Here is an 18,008-nt window from a genome sequence, read left to right as displayed (position 1 = left end):
GTTAACACCTCTGCCACATGTGACTTTTCACGCTATGATTTGACACATTAATACGCAAGTTTATACAAGACGGCGGCCATACCCACTTTCCATAACTTCCATGTGCTTTGGTTTCAATTCCACGTCAGAATTTTATTCATTCAGAGTACGTTTTAAAGTTCCCGTGAACTCTGCCATATTTAAGCACATTAGTAGTTGGGGTTTGACCCTACCATTGACCCTTGATTTGCATAAATGTATAATCAAACTGTGGCAGAGGCGATTTGAAGAAGCGCCGACTAGCATGGAGAGTAGTCGCACCCTTGAAAACATACTTTTCCACTGTCAATATGCAAATTAAGAAAAAAATACTTCATAATAAAAATTATAGAATAACAGAAAATCTAACAAGTTGGTTTAAGAACAGTAAATTTGTAATTTTGCAATAGTTGCAACGTGCCAATACTCTGGATGCCAAGGATTGATGTACTTAAAATACATGTTTCGTCTTTTATGTTAACTTTTAAACGCGTTTCAAAAAAGATCACCATGTCTCGTGCAATGGCAGTGTATTGTTTTTATTTTGAAAAGCCCATGAACTGTGTTCTGTTTGCTGCATTTATTGATCGGTATTTTCAACACTGACTGGGTGCTCGTCTGCAAATGTTTGCATATGAACAGTATGGAACGCTGGGTTAACCAATCACTAACAAAATTTACAGTATCGGCAGGTCAACAACCCATGAGTGCACTCAATATGATCATTGCGGGTGTAGTGATTACAACGTTCCTTGGGTTCTCATAAAGTCTAGAAACACAAGTAATAACTTGTCCAGGGTATTGAGGTTATTTTCACTTGTAATGTTGTGTATTCATGCTGCATTTTATGTCATATTTTGGTAGATCACCAGAATTAACAGGGTGATGTTTTTGCACTTCTTTCTCGACTTTTGTTTGTTCATTCACATGTTTTCTCATTCATGCCGGTGTCAACACAGACCGGCTTTCTCATAATTTGATCTACACTGGGTACAGTAAGAATTTGATTTACATGTTTTTGATTCGAAAGCTGCTTGCCCAGAGTCAGTACAAGCTAGCCAGATGCACGACGATTCTCCTATTTTTTTTTATTTCTAATAGCGTGTATATTAATCCAACAACAGTCATGCATAATATAGTTTTTGGGAGAAAAAACGGGGAGTGTCTAGATTTGTGAACGTCCATCTTGGATGTAACAGCATTATTTTTGGGAATCTTTTATAAAGTACTATCAGATACCACACTGTCGATGTTCGTGTGAAATTCTCGCTTAATCTACTGATACTAGATCATATCATGGTAAATGTTACGTCTTTATTTTCATTTGAACAAAAAAAAATCTATTTATTTATTTATTCTATTTATTGAATCAACCTTATTAGCGCATACACTTGTGTCACTGCTTTTCACAGACTCAAAAATGTTTATATCATTCTTCCCTGATATTATTATGTGATTTACTGCATCTTGCTGTGAACGGTCCCCTTCTCCACCCTGGGAACGCAATTTTAATCTGTCTTGGAGGGTACCTTGGAAAGCTTTTACATATTAATTCTACCCCTCAAGATCTAAAATATTACTGATACCGTGTAACAATGCAAGACGACATCAATATATTATATTCCAGATATCCAGGCATTGAGATTAACGATCAAATACGCCGTTACAGTGTTTGCACGCAGGTAGCAGTTATCTCGTTTAGATTACACTTTCCCAGTACCGTCACTGAAAGTCATTCGCGTTCGCCAGCATTTCGTATATTTGACAAACATGACAGTGTTACGCTGCACTAGTTACGTCATTTTGTGTTTTTCAGAAAGACTTACGATCACAGCACGGTGATATGGTTGTTTGTTTTTACATTGGGTCGTTTCCAAGCTCTCTAGACTTCAAAAAGTCAATGACGATCAGATCAGCCAATAACAAGGCAAGCTGTCCTTCCCAGTAGTATCGGGGTCACCCCAGTCATGATGAGAAAATAAGTCAAACGCAGTTTGTTAAATATGAACTACAAACGTCAATGACATTTTGAGCATTTGATGGACATGCCCATAAGTTGCGCGTCGATTGATGGGACAGGGTTGAATTTTAAGCAAAACACAGTGCGTCACCAACACAGGACGCGGATCGGATTGCCAATCCTTCTTCAGACTCGGAGTGTGGTTGGGAGGGCGTGCCGCTTGTAGCTTTTCAGAGCCCGGCAGGTCGAATGCACAACTGAATAAAGCTGAAAACTTACCAAACCATGCCATAAGCTCCCTCCCCAATGTAAGCCAAGTTGGTATACCGCGGGCCAACGTCAAATATTTGTCCACGAACTATTTCAGGGGAAGTAGTGCCATCAGCCGCCATCTTGAAATCTGACAAGCTAAGGTCGATATGCCTGCACTGCTGAATCGACTGATATATATTGGTCAGAATTGATCACATGACTATATGTTAATATATCTTGACGTTTAATGACCCAACCCAACCAGGTATTCACACTGGAATGGGACAAAAATAGTCTAGACACTAATTTTCAATTCAATGTTTAAAAAAAAAAGATTTATTTAAACTTTCTTTTTTTTCTATAAACAATAAGCTATTGTGGTGCTCGATTAATATGACTATGCGTGTTTTAATTTCAAATCGGATTTCTATCCGGGATTTATTCCCATCGTTCTTCTTGCTGAACTCTTGTCACCGATTGGTGCAGATATTCTAGTATATTACTCAATTTTCAAAATCATATTTATTTGCTATGTCGAACCGATGCCGTACGTCTAATCGGATGTTCGTTGAAAAAGTTTCAAAAATCCCAAATCAAACTTAAACCGGGCCAATCACAACGCCTTACATCAATATTTCGACACACTGGTGGGTGTGCTATCGTTATAGCAAGTTAGCTTGAGATCAACCAATCAATGGAAAAGTTAGAAAAACCAAAGACACTAGAAAAAACCATGAATCTGTACCCAAATTAATCACTGTGGCTTTAATTACTAGTCATTGTCATGTTAATGTTTTGCAAACGCCTTTTTTTTTTAATTTTGTATGTATGTTGACTACATACAACAATGTCAACCCTGGATTCAACCAGGGTCTAATATATTGCATACAACGCAGAAAAGGAATAAATACACACATGGATATAATCCATTCGTTTTCGCAAAGTGCTCACAACGGTTCAATTTTCAAACGTAGGTGGCGTCCTTTAGGTTGCATATATGATAAAACAAACTTGAAAACATAGAATTTTGATTTTTAAAATGACCATGAAAAAAATGAAAAAAATACTGCAACACCTTCCCACGCGGGTACCATTTGTACATTAAATTGTATATATATGATCTATATAACATAGTACAAATAATATTAAAAATAATGACCATCTTTCACAAATTTTCACGCTCACATATGATTTAATAATCACACCCTATTCATTCTGGATGCAGAGCAATACGTGTCAATAACGTAGCAAGTCCTGCTCAACCGTACATTGTGAGAGACTGGGTGAGAAGCGTATTTAGACTTTTTAAAATAAAGAATTCTCTGTCTGTTATCTCATTCAAAACCTTCATTTACCATATATTGTCTAAAAGCCTGGATATAGAGAAGTACATTTGAACAAACTAGTTAGTCATTTGTTTACCGAGTTGTTTAAATAAACGTTTCATGACAGACTAATTGCCAGACCTTGTGAAAATGTCTAAACCCAAGATTTCCACAAAACAATGCAGTATTTCCGTTTGAAATTTACGGGATACACTGAATATATGTAAAGTCCATGTAATAAGATTGTTGTAAGAACCTGTTTGTTTAAACTTCTACAAAGCATTGTATTTCAACACTCACGTGTCCTGTTGTCTTGCGGAAGATCGGTGTAAATTTTAGATGAGATATTTCAATTCATAATTCAAAGTGAGGTAAACACTTTAAAGGGCGGGAGTCGTCGTGCGGCGCCCTGTTCGATATGGGACTCATAGCGACGTATACAACGCGTGTAAAATACATTGTTTATTTACATGAAATTCGAACACGACAACCACCGCGCTTTAAAGTAGCTACATGGAAACAGCTGTGATTCAGATATTGTGTATAAGTGTCTACGCATACTACAATACAAAACTATATATCATCTGAAAGCTTAGATAATGGTACATATGCCGTGCAGCATGTGCCTAACGAACAACCTGATGGCCAATTTCGTAGGTCAAAAATATATAAAGCGGTTTCACGCTATTACAGTATTTCCGAGTCCGCATCATTCATTCCGGACTGTTGTTTTTTGTGAGCAGTTTTTGTGTGTGTGTGACAGATAATGTACAAATAACCTTCTTCTCGATTTATGCTGTAGTTTTCTAATTACAGGCTGTCAAGACTGTCCAATTGATTGTCGGTCTGTAGTTATTTCAACGTAGATAAAAACAAATGTGAAATAAAAAAACAAAGACGAAACACAAACTTCCAGCCTACAGCGTTATGAACATTAATATAAAATGCATATAACAACAAAGTTACGTTGTTCACAAAAAGCGCTACTACTCGGAAAGGAACATAAAAATATTATTATATTGAACTTTTCTAATTGTGAATAATTACACAAACACTTACAAATTCAATGCACAGAGTTGAAATAACAATAAAAATAGGATTAATAAAATGGTGTAAAAATATGTTTTTAAATGACCCTGAGATGCACGCACTGAGATGCAGTAGGCACTAACGAGGCGTCCTTCTTGTACGAAGTGAATTTAGTAATGTAACCATCAATTGTATTTACTAGTATAATAATATTTACAAGTGGTGTTGTGTGCAAATTAAAACGACTTGGTCCTATAATGCGGAACCATACGGAACTCATAAATAAGTTAAAGATATCGAAGATAAGAATTCCATTTCTACACACTACTAACAATTAGAGAAATACGATTTTACCCAATTATGAACATTACCACAGGTTCCGAACCGTGATTAAGGACTGTTGAGTAAAATAGTGCGGTCTAGCGTGTCAAACAATTGATGGCAAGTTTCAACTTTTACTGGTCAAGATGGAACCATGCAGCAATCGATTAGAGATTCTGTCATTGAAATACTCAGCTCACTGGTGAGAATCATTGTAGTAGTTTTTTAATGCTGTGCGTTTTCATCGATCCTGTAAATTCCCTGATAATAGTAAAAGGATCGTCGACGATTTCGTTTATCGATTCAGCAACGAGAAAAGACGGCTTTCATAGTATCCACCCAACGACAAAACTCCAAGCGGGCGATAAATATTTCCAGATCGATAACTGACTTAGACGATTTTCACTTCCGCTCTAGTTTTCTCACATTCCGTAGCATAATAAGTAATTCTTCGTTGAACTATTGCGCCCGAGGTTTGCTAAAGAGTACATTCTCCCGTATAGGGGCAAAATCATTTAAAATGTTAGTCGTTGATGTGGGTGTTGTCGTCACAAGGCGTATCAAAAACAGATTTTGAGATCTTGGATTCGGCAAACGATTTCTCGATTTGACGCAAACAATTTTGAAAACAAATTCTCACAAATTACGAGATTTTGTAATCGTCTCAATATGTTGACGTGAGATATGTATAGCGTCATGACAACTTACACGAAACTCTAAAACATTTGCAATGAAGAAACACGTCAGACTATACAGTAAATGTTTTACAAAGCATATTAAAGTGTTAATATAGTTTGATAAATCACGTGATTATTTGTATCCAGTACATGTCAATTTGTGTCGCAGGAAAAACCCACCATGTACGTAGGCTGTATCCCGACTATTTATGCCAATATAACTAGAATACTGACTGGCATTTACAGTTGGCGATTAACAACCAAGCGCCCTCTGCGGCAACTCGTGTCAGAGATTGCACAACAGAGTGCATTGCTGTCATCATGCTAATAGTGAAGTATAAATATATATTCACTTGTCAATGTTATCAGGTGAGCCGTGGCGTAGTGGGATCGTGTCATACGAGACTAAAGCTTGTGATTAACCCTCCATAAGCGACACTGGCACGACATAGCCAGTGTCGTGGAGAACCCCACTCTGCCAAATCGACACTCACTTTTTCGGTTTTATAGATTTTGTTGTGTGTTACTGCCAGCCTTCCCGGTATCTTCTGTATTATTTTTATTTCTATTTTCTATGCTTCAAACATGATACAAATTGTTTGTGTGTAAGGTGTTCTGTATTTTGGTACTCCCATGATGCATTGTGGCAATCCCATGGTACATCCGAAGGATATTCAAAAAGAAATAAATCTCAACACGAGCTACTGCTATTTTGATAAATAATATCACATTTGTATCGTGGTACTCCCATGATGCATTATGGAAATCCCATGATGCATCTCGCCTAAAAGATCTATACCATCATAATGGTGTTGTTAATATACTGAAAGAAACATCAACTACTGTATAACATGTCTTTTAGCTAGCATGTTATTTCAGTTAAGTTGGCCAATCTGTAATTACGTTTATCCAGGATGTAGCTAATTTAAAAGTGTTTAATGTGTTTTTGTTTTTTTGTTTTTTAAAGATTGTTAATGTCATCAGTCCTGTTTTGGTTCCGAAGTGTAAACATGCATTACAGAATAAAAAAAACAAAAACATTTCAGCGATCCCGTGTATTTGTTTTTTCTAACAGAAATATCAATAGAAAAGCATATATTAGAGAACAACAACGTGAATGTCAGAAACTTCCAAAGAGTGAGTGTCGATTTGGCAGAGTGGGGTTCTCCACGGCACTGGCTATGTGTACCAGTGCCGCTTATGGAGGGTTTATCACAAGCTTTAGTCTCGTGTGACACGATCCCACTACGCCACGGCTCACCTGATAACATTGACAAGTGAATATATATATATACTTTACTATTAGCATGATGACAGCAATGTACTCTGTTGTGAAATCTCATATCGAATGTGGTCGTTGAGGGCGCTTGTTGGCAATCACTGGTCGTAAATTCAGCAACATTTTTCTTGCAGCTCTATTCCCCGAAATTGTCTGATAATAACCAGGACACGCTTTGTTGCGCAATTTCCCAAACGAGGTCAACATTAAAATATTTTCTGTAAGAGATTTACTGAAACTTACTCTGTTTTAAGACATTGAGAAAGTGTGTTCTCATCAGAGATATCTTGAACAGACGAGTCAGTTCGTGGTGTATACGAGGCTGACAACAGTTAGAAATAATGCTAAGTTTCATTAGTTTGAAACCTTCCTGTAGACCTGCTAGTACACGATTAAATAAATGCCTTCAGTTAAAACAGTTGATAAACAATGAGGCTTGTCCTTGCTGATATTTTGTTTAATGAATAGTTATGCAGAGTTATTGGCTGGTCAAACGAAAGCGATCTATACCGCCCGCTATAACGTGAAAAGCCAAAATAGACAAATAAGACCGGCGATTGTCTATAGTTACAAAGATACATGAAACACGTCAGTTTCAGTAAATGTTTTACAAAATATATTAAAGTGTTGACATCATTTGAGGATATCACGTGACTATTTGTGTCTAGTACATATTAAAGCGGGAGGGTCGTCACCTGCGCACGCGCGGGAATTGAGTCCCAAGCGACGAAAACAACACACGCTAAAAACGCAAAGGCTCATGGGTAGACGCTTATTTGTAAACAATGACACGCTATGGCCATCTGACACATGTGCGGGTGACGACTCCCCCGCTTTAATTTGGTAGGTGTTGCAGGGTGAACTCGTACGTTTTGGTGCCACCTTCTCTTGTTCTCCCACGTGATGATGTCTTTGTGTATAACAAATCAAAAATCAGTTGTCGTCTCTCATCCTGCCATGTGCGTAGGTTGTATTACGACAATTTGTGCGAATGTCACTACAATACTGGCATTTACAGCCAAACGCCCTCCACGGCAATTCATATCAGAGATTGCACAACAGAGTACATTGCTGTCATCATGCTAATAGTAAAGTATGAATACATATTCACTTGTCAATGTTATCAGGTGAGCCGTGGCGTAGTGGGATCGTGTCATACGAGACTAAAGCTTGTGATTAACCCTCCATAAGCGATACTGGTACGACATAACCAGTGTCGTGGAGAACCCCACTCTGCCAAATCGACACTCACTTTTTCTTTTACATATTTCATTTATTTGTTCGTGTGTTGCATTCAGCCTTTCCGAAATTGTTAGTACTATTCCATTTGTATTTTCAAGTTCATGACTTGTTTGCGATTTTTGGATGTGACGTTATTTTTGTGCATGAATCCATCGGTACTCATTTGTTAGCCTGTAACAGTAAAACCAAAGTAGATTGTATGGCCGTAATAAACGTTGGTTTAAAATTAAATGTGGTTGCTATGCTACGGCCAAAGATGGTATAAATATAAGTGTGAATCTAGACGTGATACTATAGCAAATACATGATTTCTTTTAAATCAGTATTGTGGTACTCCCATAATGCATTGTGATACTCCCATAGTGCATCTAAAGACATATTCAAAAACCAAAATATCTAGACACGAGGTGTTGTTATTGAAATAAATAAGGCCACACTTAATGCGGTGCACTCCTTGTGAATTGCGACAATCCCATGATGCATCTCGTTTTTGAGAACAATATAACCACTAAGGGAAATGATGTGTTAGTTGCAACGAAGAACGGATCGGACAAGTCAACATGTTATCTGTTTCGACAGTTTTGTTTACTAAAACACGGTTTGCACAAATATTTAAACATTCCATAGTCTTCATTCACTTGTTCGCAAACAATTTTCAACGTTGGAATAACAAAAATTGGAAACGTGTCAACGAACATAGACCTTCTGTTCTTGACTCCCGTCCGGTGAATCAGCGCAGAGCTTACGCCGGTTTGTTTAAATCTGTGATGACCCCCGGATCTTCAAATTTATGATACAGCAACGCTGATTGGTAGAGCCAGCTTCTTGACGCGCTCAATCAAATGACTCAGTTTAACTGCAGTGAAATACAGCTTTTCCTAACACGATCACGCACGGGTTCGTTGGCCGGTTATGATTGTATAATCTGGATTACGGACGACTGCACAACCAAACACACGTTATTTTGACGTCACAGAAGCTAGAGCGCGCAGAACTATGGAACAGTGCACTAATTGCCAATTTGTGACTACATATTGTTATCACGAGTTGCATAAAATAAGTTGAGTATGTCACAGAAGTTCCTGACAAATCGTCGACATTTAGATTATGTGAAGGCACACTGAGTACTGTAATACAGTACTCTTGTGTCCCGTAGCATCCAGTACAATTATTTGTATTAATCAGCCACGGTAGCAAAAACAAGATGAAAATCATTTTGACAGTTTCCTAGATATATAACTCAAGTAAACATAAGATCGTTTTGAACTGCACAACAGTTAGAAAAAGTGTTATTGAACGGCTAGAATTGCCAGACGCCAGTCATACAGTCGAAGGTATACTCTGTACTTTGAGTGTTGAGTTAGACTTGCATAAGTCTCTTGTTTATTTCGTGGTAGTCCTGCAACCCGGCTTACGCCATTTCGCCAAGTCTAACGACTATGCACCAGTGAATCTCTTCATGTTATTATATACCCGTATTATTTTCTGTTGCTTGATAAATATGTGTTGTCAGAATAACTTGATTGTATGCATTATTCATTTACTATCTCATCTTATTCTATAAACTTCCTGGGTACACTCAGAGTCGGCAGCGAAGAGTTTTCTTGGGACAACTATTATATCTTGCCCCGTTTCCTGTAAGTCCGTGAAGAGACAATTTCACCACTGACAATACCACCCTGGTCCGTGACATTACAAATAATAATAGATTTGACCGCAACCTTTCAGAATTGTTATACTAGTTGAGTGAATTAAAAACGTGGCTTAGGAAATATGGACATTTTACAAAGGGCATTATAGATTCGTTATATTTTGCAGAGTGAAAGGTTTCATCAAATAAAAGACAACGATCAATAAAAATCGGAGCTACCTGAACAAGTTTCTATTGAAACAATGACTTTGCGATTTCTTTTTTTACGTTAAACTTTACTATTTACATGTCAAGTTCACATTTCATATAATAGTTCGTATACTCGTGTTCAATGGAATTTGATATAACTAATCACAAACAAATAATTCAGCAAAGTTTCAGGAAATCTTTATCCCCAAAAGTGTTTAGCCAAGCACACACGATATATGAATCTCTCAAACTTGACCATTCAAATTCTTACAAATTCAACCTTCAATGCATTTCATCCCACAAAACAAACATCTCATACTGAGGTTTTCCATGACTTTTTATTTATTAATTAGAAGTACTTATTTGCATATTGGTCAGCATTCCATGACGATTTCGTTTCACAGCAAATATAACATTAGCCTGCAAATAAACACAAAAAGTATGTTGTTAGGCTCCCCAAAAAATTGTTTCTGGTAAGTTATATTGTGTGGTGGGTACGCGTTGACTGTGCGACTAATAATGTATAAGTTGACACTTGTTCATGGATAGTCTCGTTATATTCGCTAAATTTGTCCTCGGAATGTTTACAAACATTTGAATACCATGGCCAGACAACATTTGAACACCATGACGAGACAACATTTGAATACCATTACGAGTTAACATTTGAACACCATGACGAGACAACACTTGAATACCATTACGAGACAACATTTGAACACCATGAGGAGACAACATTTGAATACCATGACGAGACAACATTTGAATACCAAGTCGAGACAACATTCGATAACCACGACCAGACATTTGAATACCATGACGAGACAACATTTGAATACCATGACGAGACAATATTTGAATACCATGACGAGACAACATTTTATTAGCATGACGAGACAACATTTGAATATCATGACGAGACAACATTTGAATACCACGACGAGACAATATTTGAATACCATGACGAGACAACATTTTATTAGCATGACGAGACAACATTTGAATATCATGACGAGACAACATTTGAATACCGTGACGAGACAACATTTGGCAACATTTGAATATCATGACGAGACAACATTTGAATACCGTGACGAGACAACATTTGAATACCGTGACGAGACAAAATTTGGCAACATTTGATCATACACATGTTCCCGATATGGTCGAAAGCAACATCCACAAAGACGACTCTTATATAGTTTATGTTACTATTGTTCACTCCTGTGTTTCGCGTTTTGTTTAATTTAGAAGGACAAATAAAACGTCGCAACCGTAATAGTTGTTATTCCCGACTAAAAACAGTCGTCGCGAAACGCCCGTTAACATTTCGTGTGGTGCTTACCGTAAATATTCGAATCACCCACAACTCGTAGAGTGACTCAATCACAGTAAAGTAACAAGTTGTCCGGGGATTGGTGGTCGATCACTTTATCCACAGAAGCCTCCGCGAGTATTTTCGCTTTGCAGTCAGTGTTGTTAAAACACGTATTTGCTCCCAAATGAACAGCAGATACACCTGTAATTACAATGATAATATTGTCATATTTTTTAAGTGAATATTATATGTAATTAAAGTCACGTTGTACGTCCCCGCCCCCTCATACATCGCCATTGACGACTATGCCCTGTTATATGTGGTTTTAGCTTGAGTGAGAGAGAAATAAAAATTTTTAAGTAATACTAGTAGAGTAGACGACTTAACAACATAAATTAAGCTAATTATGCAAACATACAAAAATCACTTATTCGACTTGAAATGTCTTATCAACTAATGTAATCATAGACTCAAAACCTTCCACCTTATAGTGCTGATAATAATAATTGAACATTCGGCACCACTATGGCGGCGACCCGGATTCGAGTTCAACACCACGTAGAACTGTAATATACTTTTCATAAAAAACAACCTTATGATTATCATGTTTATTATTCTATAATTTGTGATAATTGGTGCAAACTGTATTATATATATATAAATGGAACTGATAGTGCCTTACCTGTAACATGTGGGCACGCCATTGATGTACCGCTCAGCGTAGCGTAAGACGTATCGCTCAGATGGTATGAACTTCGTACACTTACTCCGGGCGCAAAGATGTCGACGCATGGGCCGTAATTGGAGAATGAAGCCCTTGTATCAGTATCGTCTGTTGCACCTACAGTAATAGCCTGGCCATGGAATGAAGTAAATAAAAGTACAGTTGCAGGAGTAACAGACGCCCAAACAAACAAATAAAAACGTGTAATGGTCTTTTTTTATGGTCTCGCAGTCATGACATACTTTTGGCTACGATACCTTAAAGGGCGGTAGTCGTCGCGCCACGCATGTGCGAATATATGGGTCTCATATTAAAAAAAGATGGCGACTTTGACTGTTGCGCAAAACAACGAGTACAAACTGAGACGTTATCAAGCTTTAATAAGATATTTTTAGGTGCTTGGAAGGTAATTAGTGCAAGTCGCGCCCAGGTCAAACCTCATACTTATAGCTTCCATTAGAAGATCGCATTGTGGGGAGGGGGAAATGTCGCACGTGCGCAGCGCGACGATCGCCGCCCTTTAAGCAGATACGTGACACAAAAAGGTCACGTGCTGTTTACGGTATATAACAACGTGTTTTATGTGGCGTATCATTTGTTGTTGTCCAGTCTGAAGATAATATATCGCACTAATAAAAACGGTTCTGATGTGTTATTTTACAGAAAGAAAACTCACCTCTTCAACTCTGGCTGGCGAGTTTAGACATGCGTCGTGGTTATCGTTACCCGCAGCGATGGACACAACAAAACCTGCTTGAATCATCCGTGTAACAGCATCGTCCATGCCCTGGTGAGCACCTCCCCCAAGTGACAATGAACTTACTCCTGGACGTGTCCCCGTAGCAGTCACGGAGTCACATCCTGTATGTAAATATGTACAGCATTATAATATAATATAATTTCCACCAATAACGCAATTGAATAGAAAAAAACAAGTCAGGTGACTTTCTCGCGCCCAATGAGATGTCGGCGGCCATTTGCAAATAAAGCCTGTTAAAAGTACTAGTCCCTCCAATCAATAGCGCCGCAGAACACAGTGAACGCTCGGATTACATAAACGGTTCCACTACATAAGCGGAATTCAGCGAGATCATCGCAATACTCAATAACGCAAAATGCACCCACAATTGGGTATAAGAAAACACGTTTTTAATGCATGTGTTTGTGTGAGTGTCAAAAAAGGGATGAATAGCAAACCTGCAATACAATTGGCCCAGGAACCAGCACCCATACAGTTCAGAACTCGAACGCTATATAATCGAGCAGACGTGCCAATGCCGACAGTGACACCGGCAGCAGAACCACCACAATGTGTACCGTGTCCATTGCAATCATCACCTGGAGGCTGCAAAATATACGTTAGACAATTTATTGTTGGTTCAATATTGTAATCATACTCATGTCACGAATGCAAGTTGAATGTGTGAAGGTTACGCCCTATGTCTTTAAACTTCTTTGTAATTGGTTAAGTTTTGATACGTAATAAACGGTCTAAGTCCTTGGTCCCAGAGAGAGCTCCACGAGGCGAGAGAGTCTTGGTCAGTTGTCATGATTTATATTTCAGTCAGTTTGACAGTGGTTGCCATGACATATACTGATAAAGGTTAATGACAAGGCCAGATGGCGAGCTAGTCGAAATCAACCAAAAACATCTTATGAGCCTGCAGTTTTTAAGATACAATACAGTAGCTGTAATCCTAAACCAATTTTGTTTGCGATTCTAACTAAGGTGGTATCTTTGTGGAATGTTAGTGCAAGACTATTACCCCATAAATATTAGTTAGTGTTGACAATATATAGTAGTGTTTTTCTAGATAGCTTGACGAGTAATTAATTGATTATGATGTGTAAAACTTTCATGTGATTGGTTGTTTGTTTGAAGGCAAGGCCTTGGAGTCTCTAATACAGATTGTAATTGGTTAAGGAGTGACAAGAAATAAAGAGTGATTTAATGCTGTCTCGGGTGAAAACGAGGGACTTGGCAGAGAATCGTTTGGAACATAAATGAAGCTTGTGTGTGTCTTTTGTCAACCTAGCGTGGAAACGACCGAATCCCGGTTACCTAAGTGAAAGGTTTTTAACCATCAAAAATACCTATCACACAGTCCTGGGCAGAGTCTCCGACGAGGCAGTTTGCCTTGAGGCGTTCTCGACTAGCTATTGAAACGTATTTCGTTGTGTGCGTGTATTTGACTGTAAAGCTTGAGTGACTTTCCCGGTCCGGTACCTCAAGCAGACGTGTATAGAGACAGACGAGAATTTCCCCCTGACACTCGACAGATAATTATTCTAATTAGCATTTACAGGACAGAATAAAAGCCATAATAATCTGTTCGCATAATTATTATTCTATTTGGGCTTGATGTTTTTGTTATTTATCCAAATTATCCAAAAGTTTCTGTTCGCTAACGTTAAATAATTTCTGTCCAAGTGAAAACAGTATCAACACGTAATCCCAAAAAATCAATTCTCGTTCACTGCGAGATCGCGCGTTATACGAGAAATCGAATGTAAAAACAGGATAAATAAAAGACATATACTGTATAACGTCATGATTGAGATTGAACTATCGCGTGAAACAAACCCGAATGTATTTTGGTGTTATTGCCTTGCTTAATAATAAATTTGGTGGTGGTCAATTTTTAATTTAATGAAATAAGTATAACAAACATCTGCATTTTGATATTGAGCTATAAAAAAATCAAATTCACAATCCAATCGTTCGATTTTTGCGGCAGACATTTTATCTGCCCCTTTCACGCATTATGTGACATCTCACAGTAAATGGAAAATTGCAAAAAATTATAAAAATATTCAGTTATGTAGAAGAATGTATGTGATGATTGTCCCAATATCCTCTATAATATTCACCCTGTTTCTCTAAAAACCTAAATTATGACAACGGGGGCCCCTAAAGAACCTTGTTTCTCGAGTTTTTATAAGGCAATTTTTTTGAGGAGGGCGAAAAAAAATAAAATTAATTCTTTTTTTCCCATTAGATTTGTGTGATTCTCAAAGAATTATAAGTGAGATCATTGATCGAAGGGAAGAAATGAAATAACATTTTATTCCATGTATAACCTTGTTTCTCATCTGCGCGAGACTTCGGTACTTTGATCATGATACTCCCACGAAAATGCAACTTGGATTTGTTATGCGGCGGGTGGTACAAAAATAAATATAAAAATAATATTTTTTTAGCATTTTTTTGCGCTTACAAGTTGGCAAGCGCGAGAAATTACACTGAAATAAAAAAAAATATTTGTTATTTCATTTTCGGCTCCTGTTCATTCGGCGGGTTCGCGAAACAAGGGATAATAAAAGTCTGGCCTTATACTAAAAAAAAATTAAAAGCACTTGCCACGTCACCCCTGGTTTCATAGTCAAAGTGGAAAGATGCACGGTTTGGCTCAAATTCAACATGGCTGTGACGTAGACCTGTATCGATTATGTACACATGAGCTCCTGAGCCATCGTCTATGTAAGAGAAGTGAATATTAATGTCATTTAATTTTACAACCATGAGTCAGATACTCTAAATACTACAGAAAACTAATTATAGGATTTTAGAAAAACAAAAATGTTGAGGATGAAGAGAATAATATTGTTAAAGAATGGGGAAAATTTGAATAAAACTACTGTCATCTCATTTGCAGAAAATCAAATTACTGCGGCTTCCAGTTTCAAATAATTAACCACTAAGACCCATGCTGGGAAGTGAATCACGTGTAACAACTCAATGAATACACGCAATGATGATTTAACTTACGATACAAATTCATGATGTCATCGAGGGGAAGGTCTCTCTGATCAATGCGATCACATCCCCATTCAATATTTGCTCTTACAACTCCATCTTCCTCAATATATTCAAATTCACTCATAGTTCGTAGCTGGGATAAAACATGAATGCAATTTTAGAATGCGATTATTGCGATAGCGATTGAATGAATATTTGAAAAACAGGCAATGTTAGCATTAAACATACCGCATGTAGATCCGTTTCCTGAGCCCGTACAGCAAAACCTTTCAATGTAACATATTTCCATTGTACTTCAATGCGAAGTTTAGCTAGCTTGGGAGCGACATCATCAAGGTCCACTGAGTCCTGGAAAATAATACATGTATTAACATTATCTTGATTATTATTAAAGGTGTGGTTATTCTATATTTTGCTTCACACTATGTACTATAGTATCAGAATGAACAAAGAATTATCTTCTGATTTAAAGAACGATCTTGTTAAAGTTAGTTTATTAAGTAATCATTTGGATTCTCCGACCAGGAAATTATGTAAAAAAGATACTGCCCTTGCACGGGGGGTCGTATGTGACATAATATCAGTCGAGGCTTATACATATACATGTGTATTTGATATGTCGTAAAATCCTGTCAACAAACAAGTTTTTCACCCCTAAAAATAGCATGTACGTTACTATCCAACGCTAGAATAAGTTAATACTTTGTTCTGAAAAAAATCATTGTACGTTACAGTACAAATATAATGTTTACGAATAACAGCAAATGCGTACCGGGTGTAGAAAGAAAAAAGCACGCTCAGAAATCTGCAAAACAGTATCGCCAAACATTTTGTTGGCTATTCGGCATATAAGTACGGCATAGTAAGTGGTAAAAAAAACAATTACGTTACTGAAATGTACGTTACTGAGATAGTAAACCGGGGAAATGGCAAAATTAACTTATGTTAAGCTTTCTACGAGTTTTTTGTCGTCTGTTATTTTTTTATTCCAACATTAATGACAACAGTTTTGTTTGAATTGTGAAAAAATATAGCAAATTGGCCTCCAGGTAATCCCCTAGATTCGTAGGGCGCATGCGCTACCGTATTCGCTTATATTATAGCTTACATGTGATGTATATGATGTTAAAGTAGCATTGAATTCTCTGACTAACTTTCAGAAAACGTGTGAATCACGGATACATTTTGTCATATTTTATCAGTCGCTGCGAGATAATATTGTCTAGAGTAAAAGAAGAAGAATGAATCCTAGGCAAAAATGACCGATGTGATCTTGTTGATACCTAGAGCACCACGAGATTTGTTTATTACCGTAGAAGAAGTGTCACGATGACGGGACAGAATGAACACAATTTCAAGAGCAAAAACAAGTCTCGTGGATTTCTCGCTCTCGACGAGATTTTGGTGGCCATTTGTGTCAACCGTATATATTACCTTGACTTTCAAGATGTAGCTGTTTTTTATAGGCTCACTATTCTTCAGAAGAGGAACGAGATATGCAGCATTAGCCACGGCAACCACAACGAACAATACGAAGATTCGCATGATGGTATTGATTTTGAAATAATCAACTTGTATTCAAACACCAAGTTGTTCTAGTTCTCTGCAAAGAAAAGAATAATATTTGTGCTTTACAGCAGCAGTTAATTTCGCAAAAAGCGAAAAAAACACATCACAAAATATGTGTATTATCAAATCACATTTTAAGACAACAATGTCGAATACAGGGAATATCTGAGCATCGTTTATATCCGTGCTTAGAAAGTATTTCATGATGAACTGCCGCAAAATGTGCATCTCATGAAAAAGACTTACCTGTGTTGTGTACTGGTAAACCTGCAGTAAAACTAACGAATGTATACCAGATCCTAGCTGCAATGTGGACACACGTTATCTAATATGGGTTATCAGTATCAATTTGTGCAATCAATCAATCAATCAATGAATAAATTGTATTATACACAATAAGGAGCATAAGTTGGTAATATTGGAAGGCAGTAAGTAGCACTATTCAAACTTACCAACTAATTTGAGTTGTTCACTCTTTTTTAAACGAGTATTTATTTTTGTACAAATTATTCAAATTATTTATTTGGTTTATGATAATATTCATGTGAACACCACGACATGTTGCAAGGAATGATAGCATTGACAAAATATATCATCATACAGGCAGGATCAGACAGGATACAGATTATCGCCGACATTGTCAAAATATGCTGACACAGCTGGCAAAGCCCACACTAAAATAGCTCAATGGAAA

At 37.3% G+C, this 18,008-nt stretch overlaps 2 protein-coding genes across 2 annotated transcripts in view; both read right to left on the bottom strand.

The window, feature by feature from the left end:
• The window catches only part of LOC100376998 (mitogen-activated protein kinase 1-like), a 52,348-nt gene extending 49,930 nt beyond the window's left edge, over nt 1-2,418 (bottom strand). Inside the window, exon 1 of the mRNA XM_085491273.1 lies at nt 2,258-2,418. Within this exon, the coding sequence (XP_085347399.1) occupies nt 2,258-2,370 (113 nt within the window). The 5' untranslated portion in view covers nt 2,371-2,418. The remainder of the gene's footprint in view (nt 1-2,257) is intronic.
• Nucleotides 2,419-10,262: 7,844 nt separating this feature from the next.
• Nucleotides 10,263-17,782, bottom strand: LOC102805037 (uncharacterized). The gene is made up of 10 exons (XM_085490957.1): nt 17,561-17,782; nt 17,180-17,348; nt 15,974-16,093; nt 15,755-15,878; nt 15,347-15,462; nt 13,183-13,381; nt 12,662-12,846; nt 11,944-12,115; nt 11,289-11,462; nt 10,263-10,363 (listed from the first exon to the last, which is right to left on the bottom strand). The coding sequence occupies exons 2-9, from the start codon at nt 17,288-17,290 to the stop codon at nt 11,326-11,328; spliced, it is 1,164 nt and encodes a 387-aa protein (XP_085347083.1). The 5' UTR covers nt 17,291-17,348; nt 17,561-17,782; the 3' UTR covers nt 10,263-10,363; nt 11,289-11,325.
• Nucleotides 17,783-18,008: the final 226 nt, after the last annotated feature.

Source organism: Saccoglossus kowalevskii, chromosome 16 (assembly GCF_978046115.1).
Source record: "Saccoglossus kowalevskii chromosome 16, keSacKowa6.1, whole genome shotgun sequence".
Lineage (NCBI taxonomy): Eukaryota > Metazoa > Hemichordata > Enteropneusta > Harrimaniidae > Saccoglossus > Saccoglossus kowalevskii.
Note: the sequence above shows the minus strand (reverse complement) of the source record. Positions and strands in the feature narration are given on the sequence as shown.